The 21,923-nt window shown below is 42.2% G+C and overlaps 1 protein-coding gene across 8 annotated transcripts in view; it reads left to right on the top strand.

The window, feature by feature from the left end:
• The window catches only part of Rnf216 (ring finger protein 216), a 152,438-nt gene that overhangs the window by 2,227 nt on the left and 128,288 nt on the right, over window positions 1-21,923 (top strand). For 5 of the 8 annotated variants that reach the window (XM_045143301.1, XM_045143296.1, XM_045143298.1 and 2 more), the window contains 2 exons: window positions 11,931-12,068; window positions 21,144-21,233. The exons of 1 other annotated variant lie outside the window; for it this stretch is intronic. In XM_045143301.1, the coding sequence (XP_044999236.1) occupies window positions 12,002-12,068; window positions 21,144-21,233 (157 nt within the window). In that variant the 5' untranslated portion in view covers window positions 11,931-12,001. The remainder of the gene's footprint in view (window positions 1-11,930; window positions 12,069-21,143; window positions 21,234-21,923) is intronic. 2 more of the 8 variants (XM_004671304.3, XM_004671303.3) reach the window with 1 other exon arrangement.

The following is a 21,923-nucleotide window of genomic DNA, read 5'->3' as shown; positions in this document are numbered from 1 at the left end:
AAACCCTACCTTGAAAAACCAAAAAAAAAAAAAAAGCTTTTGGGGCCTGAGGCCTGGTGGCTCCAGATTGGAGGATCCCTGTGAGTTAGAAGCCAGCCCAAGACTACAGAGTGAATTTTAGGTTAGCCTGGACTAGAGAGAGACCTGACCTTGAAAAAAGAACAAAGCGGTACACATTGAGAGCTTTAGGGGTTGGGGAGATGGATCAGTGAATAAGCATGAGGGTCTGATTCCCCTGAGTTCTATCCCCAGCACCCCATAAAACTATGGGCATGGCCATACACTCCCCTAATCCCAGTACTGTGGGAAACTAGCCCTAGAGACTATCCTGCTCCCTGGCCAGCCAGTCTGACTGAGAAGGGCAGTTCTTGCTTTGCACACACCATACATCCTGTCTCCCTCCCCCTTCGTGGGCTGGGAAGATGGCTTAATGGTTAAATGCACTTGTTTGCGAAGCCTTCCAGCCCAGATTTGGGTCCTCAGTACCTATGTAAAACCAGAAGCACAAAGTGGCTCATGTGTCAAGAGCTCCTCTGCAGAGGCAAGAGGCCCTACTGCACTCAGTACTCATTCTCAACCAAATCAGTGTCTGTGTTTTAAACTCTCCTTGAAGACCTTCTGGAGAAATCTAATAAAGTAGAGGGAAGCCTCAAGGAGACTAAAAGTTGGTGGGTCTTCAGGTAGGTAAGAGTCTGTGTTTACCAAGCTACAGTGTTAACTGCTGCTTCCTCTGTTTACTGGCTTCTGAACTTGGCCATATTCTATATCTTTCCAGACATTATAATGAATTCTCACATCTGATAGTGTCATTACTGTATAACACTTGATGCTGTGTGCTGGACCCTAGTCTAAGCAGTTTTCATGCTAACCTCTAGTCTTATCAGTGATGTAGATTCTATATTAGCTTTTAAAATAGTTTTGGTTGTTTGAGGTAGGGTCTCACTCTAGCCTAGGCTGATCTGGAATTCACTATGCAGTCTCAGGATGGCCTTGAACTCAAGGCAGTCCTCCTACCTCTGCCTCTAGAGTGCTGGGCCTAAAGGTATGTGCTGTCTGGGATTTTTTTTTTTCTTGAGGTAGGGTCTCCCTCTAGTCAAAGCTGACCTGGAATTCACTCTGTAGTCTCAGGGTGGCCTTGAACTCATGGCAATCCACCTACCTCTGCCTCCCAAGTGCTGGAATTAAAGGCATGAGCCACCATGCCCAGCTAGCTTTTTTTTTGCTTGGTTTTTCGAGGTAGGATCTCAGTCTAGCCTAGGCTGACCTGGAATTCACTATGGAGTCTCAGGGTGTCCTCGAACTCACGGCAATCCTCCTACCTCTGCCTCCCGAGTGCTGGGATTAAAGGCGTGCGCCACCACGCCTGGCTAGCTTTTGTTTTTTTTAAATATTATTTAATTATTTATTTGAGAGGGAGGTGCAGTTAGAGAATGGGTGCACCAGGGCCTCTAGCCACTGCAAATGAACTCCACCCACCTTGTATATCTGGCGTTATGTGAGTACTGGGGAATTGAACTTGTGTCCTTTGCCAGCATGCACCTTAACCACTAAGCCACCTCTCCAGCCACTTGCCCGATCTTTTAAAACATTTGTAGTGAAGTGTATGTTTGTGTATGTAAGTGTATATACATGCCAGGGTCTCTTGCTGCTGTGAATGAATACTGGCCTGGTTTTACATGGATTGGCTGGGAAATTGCAGGTTTTGCAGGCAAGCTCCTTCAGCCTCTAAGCCATCTCCCCGGGCCCAGACATTTTTTTTTAAGAGTGGAAAATGTAAGCCGGGTGCGGTGACACACCACTTTAATCCCAGCACTCTGGAGACAGAGGTAGGAGGATGGCTGAGTTTGAGGCCACCCTGAAACTACATGATGAATTTCCAGGTCAGCCTGGGCTAGAGTGAGACCCTCAAAAAAGGGGAGGCAGGGGAAATGAGCTGAAAAGTAATGGGGCACAGAGATTGTGAAGGGCCGGAGCTGGGAACTCAATTTGGTTGCAGAGTTTGTGCCTCTGATTATCCTGTTGTACCAGTGAGTGCTGTTTAGAATCATTTTAGAACTTTTACCTGGTGCCTGGTAGTGGTCCTTGTCTTCAGGCTGTGGAAGTGAATAAGGTGTGGTCTTTTTTTTTTTTTTTTTTAGGTAGGGTCTCACTCTGGTCCAGGCTGACCTGGAATTAACTCTGTAGTCTCAGGGTGGCCTTGAACTCAGGCAATCCTCCTACCTCTGCCTCCCGAGTGCTGGGATTAAAGGCATGCGCCACCACGCCCGGCTCAAGGTGTGGTCTTTTAGGGGATTTAGGTCCAGTTGAAGGGACTATGTATAGTTTCCTAATAATGAGACATGATTGTATAGTAGTCCCCACCCCCACCCCCCAGGGTATGCTCTAGACCAGGCTGACCTGGAATTCACTCTGCAGTCTCAGGGTGACCTCCAGCTCACAGGGATTCCACCTCTGCCTTAGGGCATGCTGGGATCAAAGGTGTGCACCACGCCTGGTTTGTTGTAAATAAATATTTGAGCAAGGGAGGGTTGTTGCATAAATGAACATAGTGGGGGAGCACTTAAGAGAAAGGTTTTTCTCTCAGGAAATGAGTGACTAAGGGATGTATAGCTGTAATTTGGCCAAAGAGAGGCAATGAAGAATAGCAGCCCAGCCTGAGAAGAAAGAGGAGGGCTGGGGAGGTGGCTCATTGGTTAAAAGTGCTTGCTTGCCAAGTAGGCCAGCCAGGGTTCAATTCCCTAGCCACTTACATAAAACTGGATATACAAGTTGCTGGTGATTGTTTTCAGCAACAAATCTTCAGTGTGTACACAAACACAATAAATATTTAAAAAAAAAAAAAAACATTGCTGGGCTATAGAGATGGGTCAGCATTTGAGGTGCGCTCCTGCAGAGCTTAAAGAACCAGATTTGATTCCCCGGCACCCACAAAAAGCCAGATGCACAAAGTGGTGCATGCATCTATAGTTAGTTTGCAGTGGCTGGAGGCCCTAGCACACCCTTTCTGTCTCTTTTCTCTCTTTCTCTGCTTGCAAATAAAAGTATTAAAACAGGGCTGGGGAGATGGCTTAGCGGTTAAACGCTTGCCTGTGAAGCCTAAGGACCCCGGTTCGAGGCTCGGTTCCCCAGGTCCCACGTTAGCCAGATGCACAAGGGGGTGCACGCGTCTGGAGTTCGTTTGCAGAGGCTGGAAGCCCTGGCGCGCCCATTCTCTCTCTCTCTCTCTATCTGTCTTTCTCTCTGTGTCTGTCGCTCTCAAAGAAATAAATAAATAAATAAAATTAAAAAAAAAGTATTAAAACACATTGGTGGGGCTGGAGAGGTGGCTTAGTGTTTAAGGCGCATGCCTGTGAAGCCTAAGGACCCAGGTTCGATTCTCTGTATCCCATGTGTTGCTGGTAGAAATCATCCAACTAAGAGCAGCTTGTGGGAAAAAGGTTTATTTTGGCTTATAGGCTCAAGGGGAAGCTCCAAGATGTCAGGGGAAATTGATGGCATGAGCAGAGGGTGGACATCACCTCCTCACCAACATCAGGTGGACAATAGGAACAGGAGAGTGTGCCAAACACTGGCATGGGGAAACTGGCTATATAATACCTATAAGCCCGCCCCCAACAATACACTGCCTCTAAGAGGTGTTAATTCTCAAATCTCCATCAGCTGGGAACCTAGCATTCAGAGCACCTAAGTTTGTGGGGGACACCTGAATCAAACCCTCACACCACATAAGCCAGATGCACATGGTGGTTGGTGTGTGCATCTGGAGTTCATATGCAGTGGCTGGAGGCCCTGGTGCACCCTTTCTCACTCACTCTCTTCCTCTGTCTCTAATAAATAAAAATAAATCTTTAAAAAATATGTATATTTTTAGCCAGGCGTTGTGGCGCATGTCTTTAATCCCAGCACTTGGGAGGCATGTGTTCAAGGCCATTCTGAGACTACATAGTGAATCCCAGGTCAGCCTGAACTAGAGTTAGACCCTACCTCAAAAAATCAAAAACAAACAAACAAAAACAATTGGTGATGTAAATGGGGATATGCGTATTTACCTGTCTCAATTTCTAAATCAGTTTTCAGTTAATAGTTGAGAAAGATTTTTCTTTCTTTTTTTGGTTTTTCGAGGTAGGGTCTCACTACATAGTCCAGGCTGACCTAGAATTTACTGTGTTGTTACAGGCTGGCTTTGAATTCACGATGATCCTCTTACCTTTGCCTCCAGAGTGCTGGGATTAAAGGCATGCACCACCATGCCTGGCAAGAAAGATTAAAAAAAAAAAAAAAAAACCAACTTATTTATTTATTTGAAACAGAGAGAGAGAGAGAGAGAGAGAGAGAGAGAGAGAGAGAGAGAGACTAAAGAATGGACATACTAGGGCCTCCAACCACTGTAAATGAACTCCAGATGCACCTGCCACCTTGTGCATCTTGAGGAGTGGGGAATTGAGCCTGGGGTTCTTTAGGCTTCACAGGCAAGTGCCTTAATCTCTAAACCATCTCTTCAGCTGTAAGATTTTTTTTTTATTATTATTTTTTTTTTTTTTGAGGTAGGGTTTCACTCTAGCTCAGGCTGACTTAGAATTCACTATGTAGTCTCAGGCTGGTCTCAAACTCACAGTGATCCTTTTACCTCTGCCTCCCAAGTGCTGGGATTAAAGGTGTGAGCCACCGCACAGGACTTGAAAGATTTTTTTTTTTTAAAAGATTTATTTGAGACAGGGTTAGGAGGGAAAGAGAGAGAGAGAGAGTGTGTGTGTGTATGTGAGAGAGGGGGGGGGGAGGGAGAGGGAGGGAGGGAGGGAATGGGTGCACCAGGGCCTCTAGCCACTGCAAATGAACTCCAGATACATGCGCCACCATGTGCAGCTGGCTTATGTCGGACCTGGAGAATCAAACCTGGGTCCTTAGGCTTCACAGGCAAGTGCCTGAACCACTAAGCCATTTCTCCAGTCCAGATTTTTTTTTTTTTTTTTTTTTTTGAGGTAGGGTCTCACTCTAGCCCAGGCTGACCTGTAATTCACTATGGAGTCTCAAGGTGGCCTTGAACTCATGACGATCCTCCTACCTCTGCCTCCCGAGTGCTGGGATTAAAGGTGTGCGCCACCACACCCAGCTTCAGATATTTTTTTTCCTATATTTTATTTTTCTTTATTTATTTGAGAGATAGGCAAGGAGAGAGAGAATGGGCGTGCCAGGGACTCTAGCCACTGCAAACAAACTCCAGATGCATGCACCCCTTTGTGCATCTGGCTTATGTGGGTTCTAGGGAATCGAACCTGGGTCCTTTGGCTTTGTAGGCAAGTGCATTGACCACTAAGCCATCTCTCCAGCCCTTGGAAGATTTTTTTTTTTTTTTTTTAAAAGAACTGTATTTGTGCATGTCAGGGCCTCTTGGTGCTGCAAATGACCTCCAGATGCATGAGCCACTTTTTGCATCTGGCTTTATGTGGGTACTTGGGAATCAAACTTTGGTCAAACAGCCTTTGCAAATAAGTGCCTTTTAACCACTGAAGGCTATCTCCCCAGTGGGAGAATTTTTTTTTAATGTATGTATTTGCCTTTGTGGATATGAATGCCAGTCACACCCATCACTTTGGGTCACACATTTACAAGGGTCCTGACCCCATATCCATCACTTTTGGTCATACACTTACAAGGGTCCTGAGGAACTGAACCTGGACCAGCAAACTTTTCAAATAAGTGATTTGAATCATTGAGGCATCTCCCGAGCCCGTTGAGGAAAATCTTCTTTAGTTTTGTGTTAAAATTGTTAGCCAACCAACTTGAAGATTGTGAATTTAAATTTAACTCCTTTCCTATTGTAAAAGGATACTGGCAAGAGGATTTTAGATGTTAAACTTCCAGCTAATTTGTACTTGTATTTGTGATTATGGATGTTATTTTACCTCCATTATTTCATTTGCCTACATAGTAAAATGAACACACCTTGCATTTTCTTATTCTGAACTCATGTGCTTTGCCCTTAATAGCTTCACTATTCTGTAGTCACCTGATTTCAATATCTAGGTCAGTGTCTTCTCTTTTTTTCCCTTTTACCATTATGGCCATTAGTATTAAAGAACCCCTGGAACTTAGTTCTGTACTCAGTATCTTGTATTTTTCCCCTCCCCTTATAAACTGTTACTGGTTTCAGAGTTGACTGGTTTTTTTTATTTTATTTATTTGAGAGAGAGAGAGAGAAAAAAAATGAATGGGCTCCCCAGGGCCTTCAGCCACTGCAAACTCCAAACACATGTGCCAACTTGTACAGGCTTTCATGGGTCCTGGGGAATCAAAGTTGGGTCCTTTGGCTTTGCAGGCAAGCCCCTTAACCACTAAGCCATCTCTCCAGCCTTAACTGACTTTTGTTTGAACCACATGTTGCTATTGCCTTTGACATGGAGCAAGGTTCATTGTCTTAATATATTGTACCACATGTTCATTGTACCATGTCCCTAACCCTAACCCTAGGCTAGGGGATGAAATTTGAGCTCTATTTCAGCCATCCATCAACACATGTCAAACCACCACAAACATGCAACACAAAAATTTGTTGACTTTAAAAGACATATATTTAAATTTTTTATTTTTAAAATTTATTTATTTGTGTGAAAGAGAGAGAAAGATGTAGTTAGAGAGTGGGTGCTCCAAGGCCTTCCGCTGCTCAAACTCCAGATTCCTGCTTCACCTTGTGCATCTGGCTTACGTAGATTCTGGGGAATTGAACCTGAGTCTTTGGCTTTGCAGGCAAGAGTCTTAACTGCTAAGCCAACTTTCCAGCCACTCCAGATGCATGTGCCACCTTGTGTGCATGTATGACCTTGCAATCTTAAGTCACCTTGTGCACCTAACTTAACATGGGGCCTGGAGGGTTGAACATGGGTTGTTACGCTTCATAGGCAAGTGCATCAACCATTAAGCCATCTCTCCAGCTCATAGATCCAATCTTTTATAGTGGCTTTATAGTAAAGGATAAAGAATTGGTCTAGTACAAGGTACTCTGTCATGGCTAGAATGAGTTTCTATAAAATAAGGCTAATAATGGTGTCTACTTCATGATTGTCATGACAGTTATAGATGAGTTAATATCAGAAAGTGCTTCATTTGTGGTATTCCCTCTTTTGCTTGTATTTTTTTTTGTTGTTGTTTTTGTTTTTCAAGGTAGGGTATCACTGTAGCTCCTGCTGACCTGGAATTTACTATGAAGTCTCAGGGTGGCATTGAACTCAATGGCAGTCCTCCTACCTCTGCCTCCCGAGTGCTGGGATTAAAGGCGGGCACCACCACACCTGGCTTTTGTAATTTTTAAAAAATATTTTATTTATTTGAGTGAGTGAGCGAGAGAGGTAGATAAAAAGAGAATGGGAGCACCATTGTCTCCAGCCACTTCAGACAGACTCCCAGACGCATGCACCACCTTGTGCTTCTGGCTTGAGTCTATGGAATTGAACCTAGGTCCTTTGGCTTTACGGACAAGCACCTTAACCACTAAACTATCTCTCCAGCCCTTAGCTTGTAATTTTATTGTAACTCTTATCCTCTCAAGCAAGATCAAGAATATTACCATAGGGCTGGAAAGAAGTTAAGGCACTTGCCTGCAAAGCTTAATACCTGAGTTTGAGTCCCCAGTACTCACATGTCAGATGTACAAGGTGGCACTTGCTTCTGGAGTTGTTTGCAGTCGCAGAAGCCCTGATACAGTCATACCCTCCCACACTTGTAAATAAATACAATTTTTAAAAAATTACCATTATTTAGCTTTCCAGTGAATATTACTACTCTCAGGATACACAGAGCAAGTACCCTCATGGTTTAAAAGTTTTAGTTTAATCTTTTTATTTTGTTTCATTTGTATTTTTATTAATATTTATTTTTATTTATTGATTTATTAGAGAGAGAGAATATGGGTGCGCCAGGGCCTCTAGCCACTGCAAATGAACTCCAGATGCATTCACCACCTTGTACATCTGGCTTACGTGGGACCTGGAGAATCAAACCTGGATCCTTAGGCTTTGCAGGCAAGCACCTTAACCACTAAGCCATCTGTCCAGCCCTTATTTTTGTTTTTTGAGGTAAGGTCTCATTCTAGCCAAAGTTGTCTTGGAATTGACTATGTAGTCTCAGACTAGCCTTGGACTCACAGTGATCTCCTACCCTTGCTCCCTGAGTGCTGGGATTAATGTTTGTGGCACCATACTTGGCTAACCTTTTTAATTTTGGAGGTATTTATTTGTTAGAGAGAGAGAGGTTGGGGGGGGGATTTGCATATGCCAGGCCCCCTTGCTACTGCAAGTGAACTCCAAATACATGCACCACTTTGTGCATCTGGCTTTTTACATGGTATTAGGGAGTTGAAGCAAGACCAGCCATCTCCTCAGCCTTCACTACTTGTTTTTTCTTTCTTTCCTTTTTAGTGTTTCGAGGTAGGATCTTGATCTGGCCCAGGCTGACCTGGAATTCACTATATAGTCTCATGGTGGCCTAGAACTCACAGCAATCCTCCTACCTCTGCTGGGATTAAAGGTGTGCACCACCATGCCCAGCTTACCATTTGTGTTTTGAAAGATAAAGCAAAATTTATTATTTTGGTGGTGGGAGGCAGGTTGAGGTAGGGTTTTACTCTAGCCCAGGCTGACCTGGAATTCATAGTCTCAGGGTGGCCTGGAACTGAAGGCAATCCGCCTGCCTCAGTGCTGGGATTAAAGACATGTGCCACCTTGCCTGGCTCTTCTTTTTTTTTTTTTTTGAGGTAGGGTTTCACTCTAGTTCAGACTAACCTGAAATTCACTAAGTATGTAGTCTCAGGGTTGCCTGGAACACACAGAGACAGAGGCAGAATGGGCATGCCAGGACCTCCAGACACATGCACCACCTTGTTTATCTAGCTTATGTGGATTCTGGGGTATTGAACCTGGGTCCTTTCACTTGGAGAGATGGCTTAGTGGTTAAGGTACTTGTTGACAAAGCCAGAGGACCCAGGTTCAGTTCCCCAGTACCCATGTAAAGCTAACTGTACAAAGAGGTATACACCTCTGGAGTTGGGTTGCAGTGGCTAGAGGCCCTGGTGTGCCCATCGTCATTTTCTTTCTGTCTGCCTCCTTCTCTCTATCTCTCTCAAATAAATAAGAATGTTTCATAAAATGAAATAAATTTTTAAATAAATAAAAATAGGCCTTATAACATTAAGGACACTACTAGTATGCCTTCAACTTCTGACTAATCACACTGTGTATGTAAAGGTGATGACTAGCTGTATGACCTTCTGTGCTCTAGACCTTTGAATTGTCGTTGCTTATCAAACTGACGTCATTTTACATATCGGAGACAATTGTAGCTATAAAATAATGTGAAGAAGATAATTTTTTGTTTGAAAAAATAAAGAAGCTGGGCTTGGTGACACACGCCTATAATCCCAGCACTGGGAGGCAGAGGTAGGAGGATCGCTGTGAGTTCGAGGCCACCCTGAGACTACAGAGTGAATTCCAGGTCAGCCTGGGCTAGAGTGAGACCCTACCTCGAGAAAGAAAATACAAAAAAAAAAAAAAAAAAAAAAAGGATGAAAAAAATAATAAAATAAAGAGACTGAGGAGATAGCTCAGTGGTTAAAGATGGTTTCTTGCAAAATGTGTTAGCTCAGGTTCTATTCCCTAATAACTACATAAAACCAAATGTACATGTGATGCATGTGTTTGGTGTTCATTTGCAGTTAGTGTTTTTTGTTTTTTTCCCTTCTAGAACATCGTAGAATAAGATGTTAGGCTGAGAACAGGGCTGTGAGTCAATGATAGAGTAATCCTTGCCTACCATGTACAAGACTTTGGGTTCCATAGCATTGCAATAATAATAGTAAATTTTAAAAACAAAATTTCAAAAGGAAGAAATAAAATATTAAATGTGGATTTCTTTTGGTTGGGCTTCTTTCATTCAGCTTACTGTTTCTGAGATCCATGTTGCTTATGTCAAAAGGTAATTCCTTATTGCTGAGTAGTCTTCATCGTTATCAATTGTTTATTTATTTTTCTTTTTTTCTTTTGATTTTTTGAAGTAGGGTTTCACTCTAGCTCAGGCTGAAATTTACTATGTAGTCTCAGGGTGGCCTTAAACTCACAGCGATCCTCCTGCCTCAGCCTCCCAAGTGCTGGTATTAAAGGCATGCACCACCACGTCCAGCTTTGTTTATTTATTTTTCTATTTTATTATTTGAGAGAGAAAGAGGAAGCTAGGGAGAGAATGGGCACTCCAGGGCCTCTAACCACTGCCAATGAACTCCAGATGCATGTTGCCACCTTGTGCATCTGGCTTTCATGGGTACTGGGGAATCAAACCTGGGTCCTTAGACTTCGCAAAGTAAGCACTTTAACCGCTAAGCCATTTTTCCAGTCCTGCTTATTCATTTTTCTAATAATGGAGACCTGGGCTACTTATCAGATAATTGTCAGACTAAAAGAAAAACTGAGCAGCTAAAATTTTCAGTTCCATGTGCCTCATGAGTAAAAAATAGAAAATAAGTTACCATAAATTGACTTGCAGGCACAGCAGAAACTTCCTGTGTAATGTTTTTGTAAAGAAAAGACATTTTCCAACAAAGGACATGCTATCCAATTTTCTGTCAATCACCATATTGTATAAAGTAGAAAACTGGAGTTCTGAATTGTGCCTTAAATCTGATTGTGTCCACACTGAATTACTTTGCATAGTCTTGTTTGAGATGGTTAGTTCTAATTGATAGAAGAATCTTGGCTTTTTCTTTTTTTAAATATTTTTTGTTCATTTTTTATTTATTTATTTGAGAGTGACAGACAGAAAGAAAGACAGATAGAGGGAGAGAGAAAGAATGGGCGAGCCAGGGCTTCCAGCCACTGCAAACAAACTCCAGACGCATGCGCCCCCTTGTGCATCTGGCTAATATGGGACCTGGGGAACCGAGCCTCAAACTGGGGTCCTTAGGCTTCACAGGCAAGCGCTTAACCACTAAGCCATCTCTCCAGCCCATTGGCTTTTTCTTTTTTTTATATATATTTGGAAATACCAGATTAAAATGGAAACAGGGAGATAAATTATTTTTTATTTATTAGAAAAAGACAATGAGAATGGGTGTACCAGGGCTTCTAGCCCCTGCAAACAAACTCCAGACGCAATTGCCACCATGTGTATCTGGTTTATGTGGGTCCTGGGGAATTGACCCTGGGTCCTTTAGCTTCACAGGCAAGTGCCTTTACCACTAAGCCATCTCTTTGGTTTGCGGGATGATGTTTTTCAGACAAGGTCTTATTCTATAGCCCAGGCTAACTTTGAACTCAACCATTCTCCCGTATCTCACAAGTACTGGGATTACAGGCATCTGTCACCATGCCTGTCTGCTCTTTTTTTTTTTTTTTTTTTTTCCCAAGGTAGGGTCTCACTCTAGCCCAGCTTGACCTGGAATTCACTATGTAGTCTCAGGGTGGCCTTGAGCTCACAGCAGCCCTCCTACCTCTGCTTCCTAAGTGCTGGGATTAAAGGTGTGCACCACCATGCCTGGCTCTTTTTTTCATTTATTTATTTGAAAGAGGGGGGAAACAGATAAAATGTGCACACCAGGGCCTCCAGCCAGTGCAAACAAACTTTAGACATATGTGCCACCTTGTTCATCTGGCTTGTGTGGGTCTTGGGGAATCAAACTGTGTTCTTTGGCTTTGCAGGTAAGCACCTTAACCACTAAGCCTCTGCAGTCCTCTTTAAATTTTCAAGAGAGAATAAACAAGAAAGGGCATGTCAGGGTCTCTAGTCACTGCAGGTAAACTCCAGATGCACGTGCCACTTTGTACTTTATGTGGGTGCTGGGGAATCAAACCCGGGTTATTAGTCTTTACAGGCAAGTGCCTTAACTGCTGAGCTATCTTCCCAGCCCTGCTCTCTCTCATTCTTAAAGGTCTACTTCTCTTCTTTTTCAGAGCTTTTGGAGTTGATAATCATCATGGCTAGGTATTAGCAGATACATGTATGTGGAAATTTGCATTTGAAAATGGAAGAGGGACACAACAATGAAGAGGTCATTCACTTAAACAACTTTCACTGCCACCGAGGACAAGGTGAGCTGCTTGTCTTTCTCCCTCTATCCATTACATTTTATTTTTGAAACAGAGAGAAAGGGAGGGAGAGAATGTGGGCGCACCAAGGCCTCTAGCTACTGCAAACAACTCCAGACACATGTTTCACCTTGTGCATCTGGCTTATGTGAGACCTGGAGAACCAAACCTAGGTCCCTATACTTTGCAGGCAAGCACCTTAACTGCTAAGCCATGTCACAGCCCTCTTTTTTGTTCTTTTAAGAGAGAGTTTTAAGTCCAGGCTGTCTTCAAACTCACTGTGTAGTTGAAGATAACTTAAACTTCTGATTTCACATGCCTCCACTTACAAGTGCTGGGATTGCAGGCCTGTGCATATGTCTGGTTTATGAGGGCTTTGTTCATGCTAGGCAAGCATTCTACTAACTGTGCTACTTCCCAAGCCCCTCATTACTTTCTTTCAGTATTATGGCAGTGTTTTTGAAATGAATCTGTTTTGTACCATTTATAATAATCTAAAGGGATTCTATTTTTAGACCTAAGAACATAGATACTTGTCAGACTAGAATTATGTCAAGTGATAATACATGTAGCTTAAATGAAGGTTAAGAGTCATTCACAAGCCAGGCATCGTGGTGCACACCTTTAATACCAGCATCTGGGAGGCAGAAGTAGAAGGAACACCATGAGTTGAGGCCACCCTGAGACTACATAGTGAATTCCAGGTTAGTCTAGTCTAGAGTGAAACCCTACCTCGGAAGAAAAGGAAAAAAGAACTCATTTATCAAAGGGGGGACGAGGGTAATGATTCAGCAGTTGGAGGCGCTTATTTGTAAAATCTGCCACTGATTCCTCAGTTACTTTGTAAAGCCAGCTGCACAGAAGGCTGCATGCATTTGGAGTGTCTTTGCAGCAAGCTTTGTGCCCGAACTTACTTCCTTTCCCTTTTCCTCCTGTCAAATAAATAAAAAACTTTTTTTCTTTCTCTTTCTCTTTCTTTTTTTTTTTTTTTAAGGAAGGGTTTCATTCTAGCCTGGGATGACGTGGAATTCACTATGTAGTCTCAGGGTGGCCTTGAACTCACAACAATCCTCCTACTTCTGCTTCTGGAGTGCTGGGATTAAAGGCGTGTGCCACGACACCAGGCAAAAAACTTTTTTAAAAAATATATCCAGGGACTGGAGAGATGGCTTAGCAGTTAAGCATTTGCCTGTGAAGCCTAAGGACCCAGGTTTGAGGCTTGATTCCCCAGGACCCACGTTAGCCAGATGTACAAGGGGGCACACGCGTCTGGAGTTTGTTTGCAGTGGCTGGAGACCCTGGCACCCCCATTCTCTCTCTCTCTGCCTCTTTGTCTCTCTGTCACTTTCAAATGAAAATAAACAAAAAAAAGTAAAATAAAATAAAATGAAAAACATATCCAGGGATCCGGCATGGTGTGGTACATGCTTTTTTTTTTTAAATTATTTATTTATTTATTTGAGAGCGACAGACACAGAGAGAGAGACAGATAGAGGGAGAGAGAGAGAATGGGCACGCCAGGGCTTCCAGCCTCTGCAAACGAACTCCAGACGCGTGCGCCCCCTTGTGCATCTGGCTAATGTGGGACCTGGGGAACCAAGCCTCGAACCGGGGTCCTTAGGCTTCACAGGCAAGCGCTTAACCGCTGAGCCATCTCTCCAGCCCTGGTACATGCTTTTAATCCCAGCATTCAGGAGGTAGAGATAGGAAGATCATTGTGAGTTTGAGGACAGCCTGAGTCTACATAGTGAATTCCAGGTCAGCCTGGTCCCAGGGTGAGACCCTATCTGGAAAAAAGAAAAAAATAAGCACGGTGTGGTAGTGTACGCCTTCAATCCCAGTACTTGGGAAGCAGAGGTAGGAGGATTGCTGTGAGTTTGAGGCCACCCTGTGACTGTAGAGTGAATTCCTGGTCAGCCTGGGCTGGAGTGAGACCCTACCTTGAAAACAAAAAAACAAAAAGCTGGAGAGATGGATCAGCAATTAAAGGTGTTTGCTTGGAAAGCCTGATTGGGCCTGGGTTCAGTTCGCCAGTGACCACTTAAAGCCAAAATGCACAGGGTTGAGCATGCATCTTGAGATGTTTTGCAGTGCCTAGAGGCTCTGGTATACCCTACCTGTCCTCCCTCTCCCTGCACCCCACCCTGCTTGCAATTTTAAAAAAAAAAATATTTTGTTTATTTTTATTTATTTAGTTGAGAGCAACAGACAGAGAAAGAGGCAGAGAGAGAGAGAATGGGCACGCCAGGGCCTCCAGCCACTGCAAACGAACTCCAGACGCATGCGCCCCCTTGTGCATCTGGCTAACGTGGGTTCTGGGGAATCAAGCCTTGAACCGGGGTCCTTAGGCAAAGTGTGCACCACTATGCCCAGTCTAAATAAAAATTGTTCCAAAAAAAATTTTTTTAAATTTTTTTAAGGAACTTTGAGAGAGAGAGAGGCAGATAGAATGGGCACACTAGCCACTGAACTCCAGACACATGCACCACCTTGTGTATCTGGCTAATGTAGATACTGGAGAAATGAACCTGGATCCTTTAGCGTTGCAGGCAAGTGCTTTAATTGCTAAGCCATCTCTCTCCAGCCATGGACTTTTTTTTTTAATTGAAAACTTCCATAATTACAGACAATAAACCATGGTAATTCCCTCCTGCCTCCCCACTTTTCCCTTTGCAACTCCACTCTCCACATATACCTTCCCCCTCTCAATCAGTCTTTTTAAAAAAGTATTTATTTGTTTGAGACTGGGGGGTCCAGATAGCAGGTAGAGAGAGAGAATGGGTGCGCCAGGACCTTTAGCCACTGCAAACAAACTCCAGATGCATGCACCCCCTTGTGCATCTGGCTTATGTGGGCCCTGGGGAATCAAACCGGGGTGCTTAGTCTTTTCAGGCAAACACCTTTAACCCCTAAGCCATTTCACCAGCCCTCAATCAGTATCTCTCTTTTTTTTTTGTTTTGTTTTGTTTCGTTTTTAAGGAAGTAAGGGTTTATTTTAGCTAGCATTCCAAGGGATTCAGTCCATCATGGTAGGGAAGAGAAGGTAACAGGAACATTGCCTCCATAGTCAGGAAGCAGAGAGAATGGTTGTGCTCAGCTTGCTTTCTTCTTTTTATTCAGGGTAGGACCCAAGACCATGGAATGGTACTGCCATATTTATTTATTTATTTATTTTGTTCTTCAGGTTTGCTTTTTTATTTATTTATTTATTTATTTATTTTTAATTTTTAAAGTTTTTATTAGCATTTTCCATGATTATAAAAAAAATCCCATGGTAATTTCCTCCCTCCCCACCCCCCACACTTTCCCCTTTGAAATTCCATTCTCCATCATATTACCTCCCCCTCTCAATCATTGTACTTACATATATACAATATCAACCTATTAAGTACCCTCCTCCCTTCCTTTCTCAACCCTTTATGTCTCCTTTTTAACTTACTGGCCTCTGCTACTAAGTATTTTCATTCTCACGCAGAAGCCCAGTCATCTGTAGCTAGGATCCACATATGAGAGAGAACATGTGGCGCTTGGCTTTCTGGGCCTGGGTTACCTCACTTAGTATAATCCTTTCCAGGTCCATCCATTTTTCTGCAAATTTCATAACTTCATTTTTCTTTACCGCTGAGTAGAACTCCATTGTATAAATGTGCCACATCTTCATTATCCACTCATCAGTTGAGGGACATCTAGGCTGGTTCCATTTCCCAGTTATTATAGATTGAGCAGCAATAAACATGGTTTAGCACGCATTTCTAAGGAAATGAGATGAGTCCTTTGGATATATGCCTAGGAGTGCTATAGCTGGGTCTCTCTTATTTTGATGTCATGATCTTTTTCTCCTATTATGATGGTCTTGTGTAGGTATTGTCAGGCACTGTGAGGTCATGGGTATCCAGGCCATTTTGTGTCTGGAGGAGCACACGGTAAGGAGTCCCACCCTTCCTTTGGCTCTTACATTCTTTCAGTCACCTCTTCTGCAATGGGCCCTGAGCCATGGAAGGTGTGATTGAGATATTGCAGTGCTGAGCACTCCTCTGTCACTTCTTCTCAGCACCATGGTGCCTTCTGAGTCATCCCAAGGTCACTGCCATCTGAAAAGAGAAGCTTCTCTAACCAAAAGTGAGAGTAGCATTAATATATGGGTATGAACATTAAGAGATGGCAGTTGGATAAGCATAGTATATACATTTAGCCAGATACCAGCAGACATTGCACGCCTAGTGTTCATGTATCTTCAGTTTGTTTGCAGTGCCTAGAGGCTCTGGTATACCCATCATCCCCCCCTCCACACCTCTTGCAAATTAAATAAAACAATTTTTTTTTAAAAGGCATCCATCGGAGAATGAGAGATGACTCAGTGGGTAACACGCTTGCCTCACAAGCAAATCACCAAAGTTCGGACCCCTAGTGTCCACATAAGTGACAGGTAGACATGGCAGCCACCTGTAATCCTGCCTAGCGGGTACCTAGGTAGAGAGATAGGATTCCTGGGGCAAACTGTATATAGTCAAATTTGCAAGCTCTGGTGTAAAGTGAGAGATTCTGTCTTAGTAAAATAAAGGTGAGCAATAGAGGAAGACACCCATTGTTAACCTCTAGTTTGCACATGTGTACACACACACACACATACACCAAACCCATGCATGCATGAAACCACATAAACACCAAAGAAGTAAATTTCAAAAGAATTGTAATTTAAAAAGAATCATCCAGGGTTAGAGAAGTGGCTTAGCAGTTAAGCACTTGCCTGTGACACCTAAGGACCTTGGCTTTGAGGCTCGATTCCCCAGGACACATGTAAGCCAGATGTACAAGGTGGCATGTGCATTTGGAGTTCATTTGTGTTGGTTGGAGGTCCTGGTGTGCCCATTCTTTCTCTCTGTCTGTCTCAAATAAAAATAAAAATGAAAGAATCATTCATCATAGGTGGATGAATAAGCTAGTGGTTTGCTAGAGAAAAAAAGCTAGATATGAATATATTGGGGTTTGCAAATACAGGACTATAGGAATGTCAATTCTCGGTTTTAGTTGACTACAGAATAATGTTAAGGGCCTAGCAAATGAAAACAGTACAGATGACCTGAGCATTCTTGCTCTTACATATTTTAATTTCCTTTTTTGCCCTAGATTTTTGTTTTGTTTTGTTTTTTTTCGAGGTAGGGTCTCACTCTGGTCCAGGCTCACCTGGAATTAACTCTGTCATCTCAAGGTGGCCTTGAACTCATGGCGATCCTCCTACCTTTGCCTCCCGAGTGCTGGGATTAAAGGCGTGCGCCACCACACCCATCTGATTTCCTTCTTTATTTCTTCATTGACCCATTCATCATTTAGTAGTGTATTGTTTAGTTTCCATGATTTTGTGTATGCTCTGTAGCTTTTTTTGCTATTGATTTGTAGTTTTATTCCATTGTGGTCAGATAGAATGCAAGGAATTATTTCAGTTTTTCTGTATTTGTTAAGATTTGCTTTGTGTCCTAATATATGGTCTATTTTAGAGAATGTTCCATGTGCTGCTGAAAAAAATGTATATTCTGCAGCATTTGGATGAAATGTCCTGTATATATGTTAGGTCCATTCCTTCTCATTTAGTCCAGATGCCTCTCTGTTTATTTTTTCCTGGGATGACCTGTCAGTTGATGAGAGTGGGGTGTTAAAGTCACCCACTGCCACTGTGTTTGGTGTTATCTGTGACCTTAGTTCTAATAGCGTTTGTGTGATGAAGTTGGGAGCCCCCATGTTAGGTGCACATATGTTTAGGATTGTAATGTCCTCCTGTTGGAGTGTGCCTTTAATCAATGTAAAGTGACCTTCCTTATCTTTCCTAACTAATGTTGGACTGAAGTCTACCTTGTCAGATATTAGGATAGCAACTCTTATTTGTTTTCTAGGCACATTTGCTTGAAACACTGTTTTCCAACCTTTCACCCTAATATAGTGTCCATGCTTTGTAGAAAGGTGAGTTTCTTAGAGGCAACAAATTGAAGGATTCTGCTTTTTAACCCGAACCTGTGTCTTTTGGTTGAGGCATTGAGGCCGTTGATATTAAGAGATATTATTGAAAGGTGTGTGTTTATTTTCGTTGTTATTATTATTATTTTGTAGTTCTTCCCGTTTTACCTTTGCTTTCTTGTATTGACTAGTATTTGAGTATGGCTTGCTTTTTCCAGGTTTCTTATATGTGTGCTTTTCTTTCTCTTTAGCATGGGGGATTCTTTCAAGTATTTTCTGTAAAGCTGATTTTGTCTTCAAATATTCCTTTGGGCTTTTTGTTGTGGAATGTCCTTATTTCTCCATCTGTTTGAATGAATAGCTTTGCAGGATAAAGTAACCTTGGTTGACAGTTGTTATCTTTCAGAACTTGGAATACATCACTCCAAACCCTTCTAGCTTTTAAAGTTTGTATTGAGTAATCTGTTGTGATCCTGATAGGCTTGCCTTTGTAGGTTACTTGATTTTTTTCTCTAACTGCTTTTAATATTTTTTCTTTGATTTGTATGTTTGGTAGTTTAATTATAATATGGTAAGGAGAGATTCTTTCCAGGTTTTGTCTGGTTGGTGTTCTAAAGGATTCCTGTATCTGCATTGACACCTCCTTCCCAATTTGGGGGAAGTTTTCTTCTGATTTTGTTGAAAACGCCTACTATACCTTTGGAGTGAAATTCTACTATACCCTGAATTCTTATGTTTGATCTTTTCATAGTGTCCCCAATATCTTGAAATTCCCATTTATACTTTCTTATTAGTTTGTCTTTCTCTTTGTTGGACTGTATTAGATCTGCCACCTGGTCTTCTAGCTTAGATATTCTGTCCTCTCCTTCATCGATTCATTAACTGTTCTTCATTGCTAGTAATTCCGACTGGTTTTTCTTTATTATTTGTATTTCCTTATTTATGTTTAGTATTGACCTCTTTATTTCACTAAATTGGTGTCCTGTGTCTTCTTTGATTCCTTTAATTTCCTCTTTCATTCCTTTGATTTCCTCTTTGACTTCTTTGAGCATATTTATAATCATTCTTTTGAAATCTTTCTCAGGCATTTCCTCTAACTCGTTTTCACTGGAGGTCATTTCTGATGCATTAATACTTTTTGGTGGATTTATATTGTCTTGATTTTTGGTATTTCTTGTTATAATGTACATATTTTTGCATCTTGGATTATAATTTAATGCTTGAATTTTCTAGTTAGCTGCAGTATTATTAGATGTATCAATCAATCTGATGTTATATATCTTCAGGGTAGGAGCTTCAAATGTTAGGTGTGACTCTCAAAACTCTCAAGAGTATCTACAAAAGTGACCCTAGGTGTTGGGTTTGCCTGCTATGAGAGTATTCAAGTAGGCTGAGTGGAACAAAATGCAGGCAGATTCTAAAATTTAACTAAACAATGTACACTTTCAATGAAAAACAGCACAGAGTATTTATGCAAGAGTTGATATTATGATGACCATATCCTCTAACAATATCACTGTCCCTTAGGGTGTGTGGTACCCCACACTTTTTTTTTTTTTTTTAATTTTTATTAACATTTTTCATGATTATAAAATATATCCCATGGTAATTCCCTCCCTCCCCACCCCCACACTTTCCCGTTTGAAATTCCATTCTCCATCATATTACCTCCCCATTACAATCATTGTAATTACATATATACAATATCAACCTATTAAGTGTCCTCCTCCCTTCCTTTCTCCACCCTTTATGTCTCCTTTTCAACTTACTGGCCTCTGCTACTAAGTATTTTCATTCTCACGCAGAAGACCAGTCATCTGTAGCTAGGATCCACATATGAGAGAGAACATGTGGCGCTTGGCTTTCTGTACCCCACACTCTTAATCCTGTCAACAAGGAGGTTATGATTTCTGGTCTATTGAGGTTTCCAAGTCAGCTTGTGACCAAGTGAGACCCTTCCTTGATGTACAACAGAAGAGGATACAAAGCCACTATAAATCAAGAAGCACAACATATAACTAGCCCAAAATGTAGCTTATTTAAGAATGGCAAATCTGACCATCTATCAGATTTAACATATAACTTATCCTGATATGGAAGGTACAATTAGTACTTCTAGTTCAGGCCTATATACCAGGCTTATTTGGCAAGTACTGACCTGGTGTCATCCCAGTTACTTTTTGAGATGATTTTAGTCTCAGTTATGCTACCCTTCTGCTTGGATCCCTGTTTGGTGCACTGTGGGTTCAAGTGGCTGTCTGGGTTGTTTGATCACTGCTCTGGTCGCTGGTGCTGGGTGCTGTGATCTTCCTTCCCCAGGTCTCTGCTGCTTGTAGGCGCTTGTGCTGGCGGTGGGGTAGGGGAGGCTGTGGATGATGGCTCTAGTTCTCCCACTGGTCCAAGTGATCCTCTACCTCGTGATCTGCTCCTCTGGTTTTTGCTGCTGTTCTCCCTTCATGTTTCTTGAGTTTGCAAGAAGCTCTGGTGTGAGTGGAAAATCCCCTCACCTGGCTGTTCCTGGGGTTCAAGCCAAGCCTTGCAGCCATTGCCACGTGAACCTGGGGCCACTGCTGCTGGAGCCGCTTCTGCCTGCCTATGTGGGCTCTTGATGTTCTGCAACTCTCCTACTTCTCTGCTGCTATTGGTAATTTCTTATATACCTCACTTTTTAGTAAATGAGTGTATTTTGCTTTTTTTTTTTTTTTTTTTGGCTTTTTCTCCCTCTAGACTACTTTGACATGGTTCCTATGCCACCATCTTAACCGGAAGTCCCCTCGCCCCAAATTTTCTTAATTATCAAAACATATATGAAGAAAGAGACAATAAAACATGACGTGTTGGGAAATACATATATCAGTCAGTACATAAATAATGATAGCATATGTATTTGTCACACTGAATTTATGCAGAGAAACTCTGACAGAACTGGAGTCAAACTAATTAATTAAAATAGTAAACAAAATGACCCTCTTTAAGCTATGCAAGTATGTAGTGGGTTTCGGGGGGGGGTTCATAAAAGTCCTTGAACCCCAAACCCTAGGTTCATATCTCATTTTTATCAAATAATTGAATAAAATAAGACTGAGAAGGATAATTATTAATTTGTTATATTTATTTTGGGAAATACAGAACCAAGAGAAGACACCCACATGGCTTGGAAAGGACAGAAAAGAAAGTCCAAAGAGCTCCTGCCACGTGGAGAAAGAGCCCGTGTGGAAAGTAAGGACTAGGGCGGTTCTCCTTGGCTTGGTCCCGGGAGAATCTCACCCGAAGCTGTAAGTTCAGGAGAGGTCAGGCAGCTCTGAGAGCGTCCCCTCCCCTCACAAACACACTTATAACCTTAGAGTGGTGGGCCCTACCTTCTGGCTCAGGTGAGCCAGAGGGACAGCTGATTGGTTTGAACCAGGGATGTCTCAGGAAGAGGCTTACCATGGCACCAAGTTCTGGGGGCTGAATACTGTAATTACAGGTATGTGCCACCACATGTGACTAATATGAAACAGTTCTAATCCTGTACATTTAGTAACACATTTAAAACAAACCTTGGCGGCTGGGGAGACGGCTTATTAGTTAAGACAGTTAGTTGTCTGCAAGCCTAATGAGCTAGGTATGATTACCTAGTACTCACGTAAAGCCAGGTGCTCAAAGTGCTGCTTGCACCTGGAGTTTGTTTGCAGTGGCTGGAGGTCTTGGTGTGCCCATTCTCTCTGTCTTCTGTCTCTTTCTCTGTTTGCAAATAAATGAATAAAATTTTTTTAAAAAGACAAAAACATTGACAGAACTAAAATAATTGGATAAATCCAAAATCACAGGTAGCAGATTTTGTCACATTTCTTCAGTAACTGGCAGCATGAACACACAAATATTTGTGTGAGTATAGGTTGCAAGAAGATAGTCAAAACTTCAAGA

This window comes from Jaculus jaculus, chromosome 2 (assembly GCF_020740685.1).
Source record: "Jaculus jaculus isolate mJacJac1 chromosome 2, mJacJac1.mat.Y.cur, whole genome shotgun sequence".
Classification (NCBI taxonomy): Eukaryota; Metazoa; Chordata; class Mammalia; order Rodentia; family Dipodidae; genus Jaculus; species Jaculus jaculus.
Note: the sequence above shows the minus strand (reverse complement) of the source record. Positions and strands in the feature narration are given on the sequence as shown.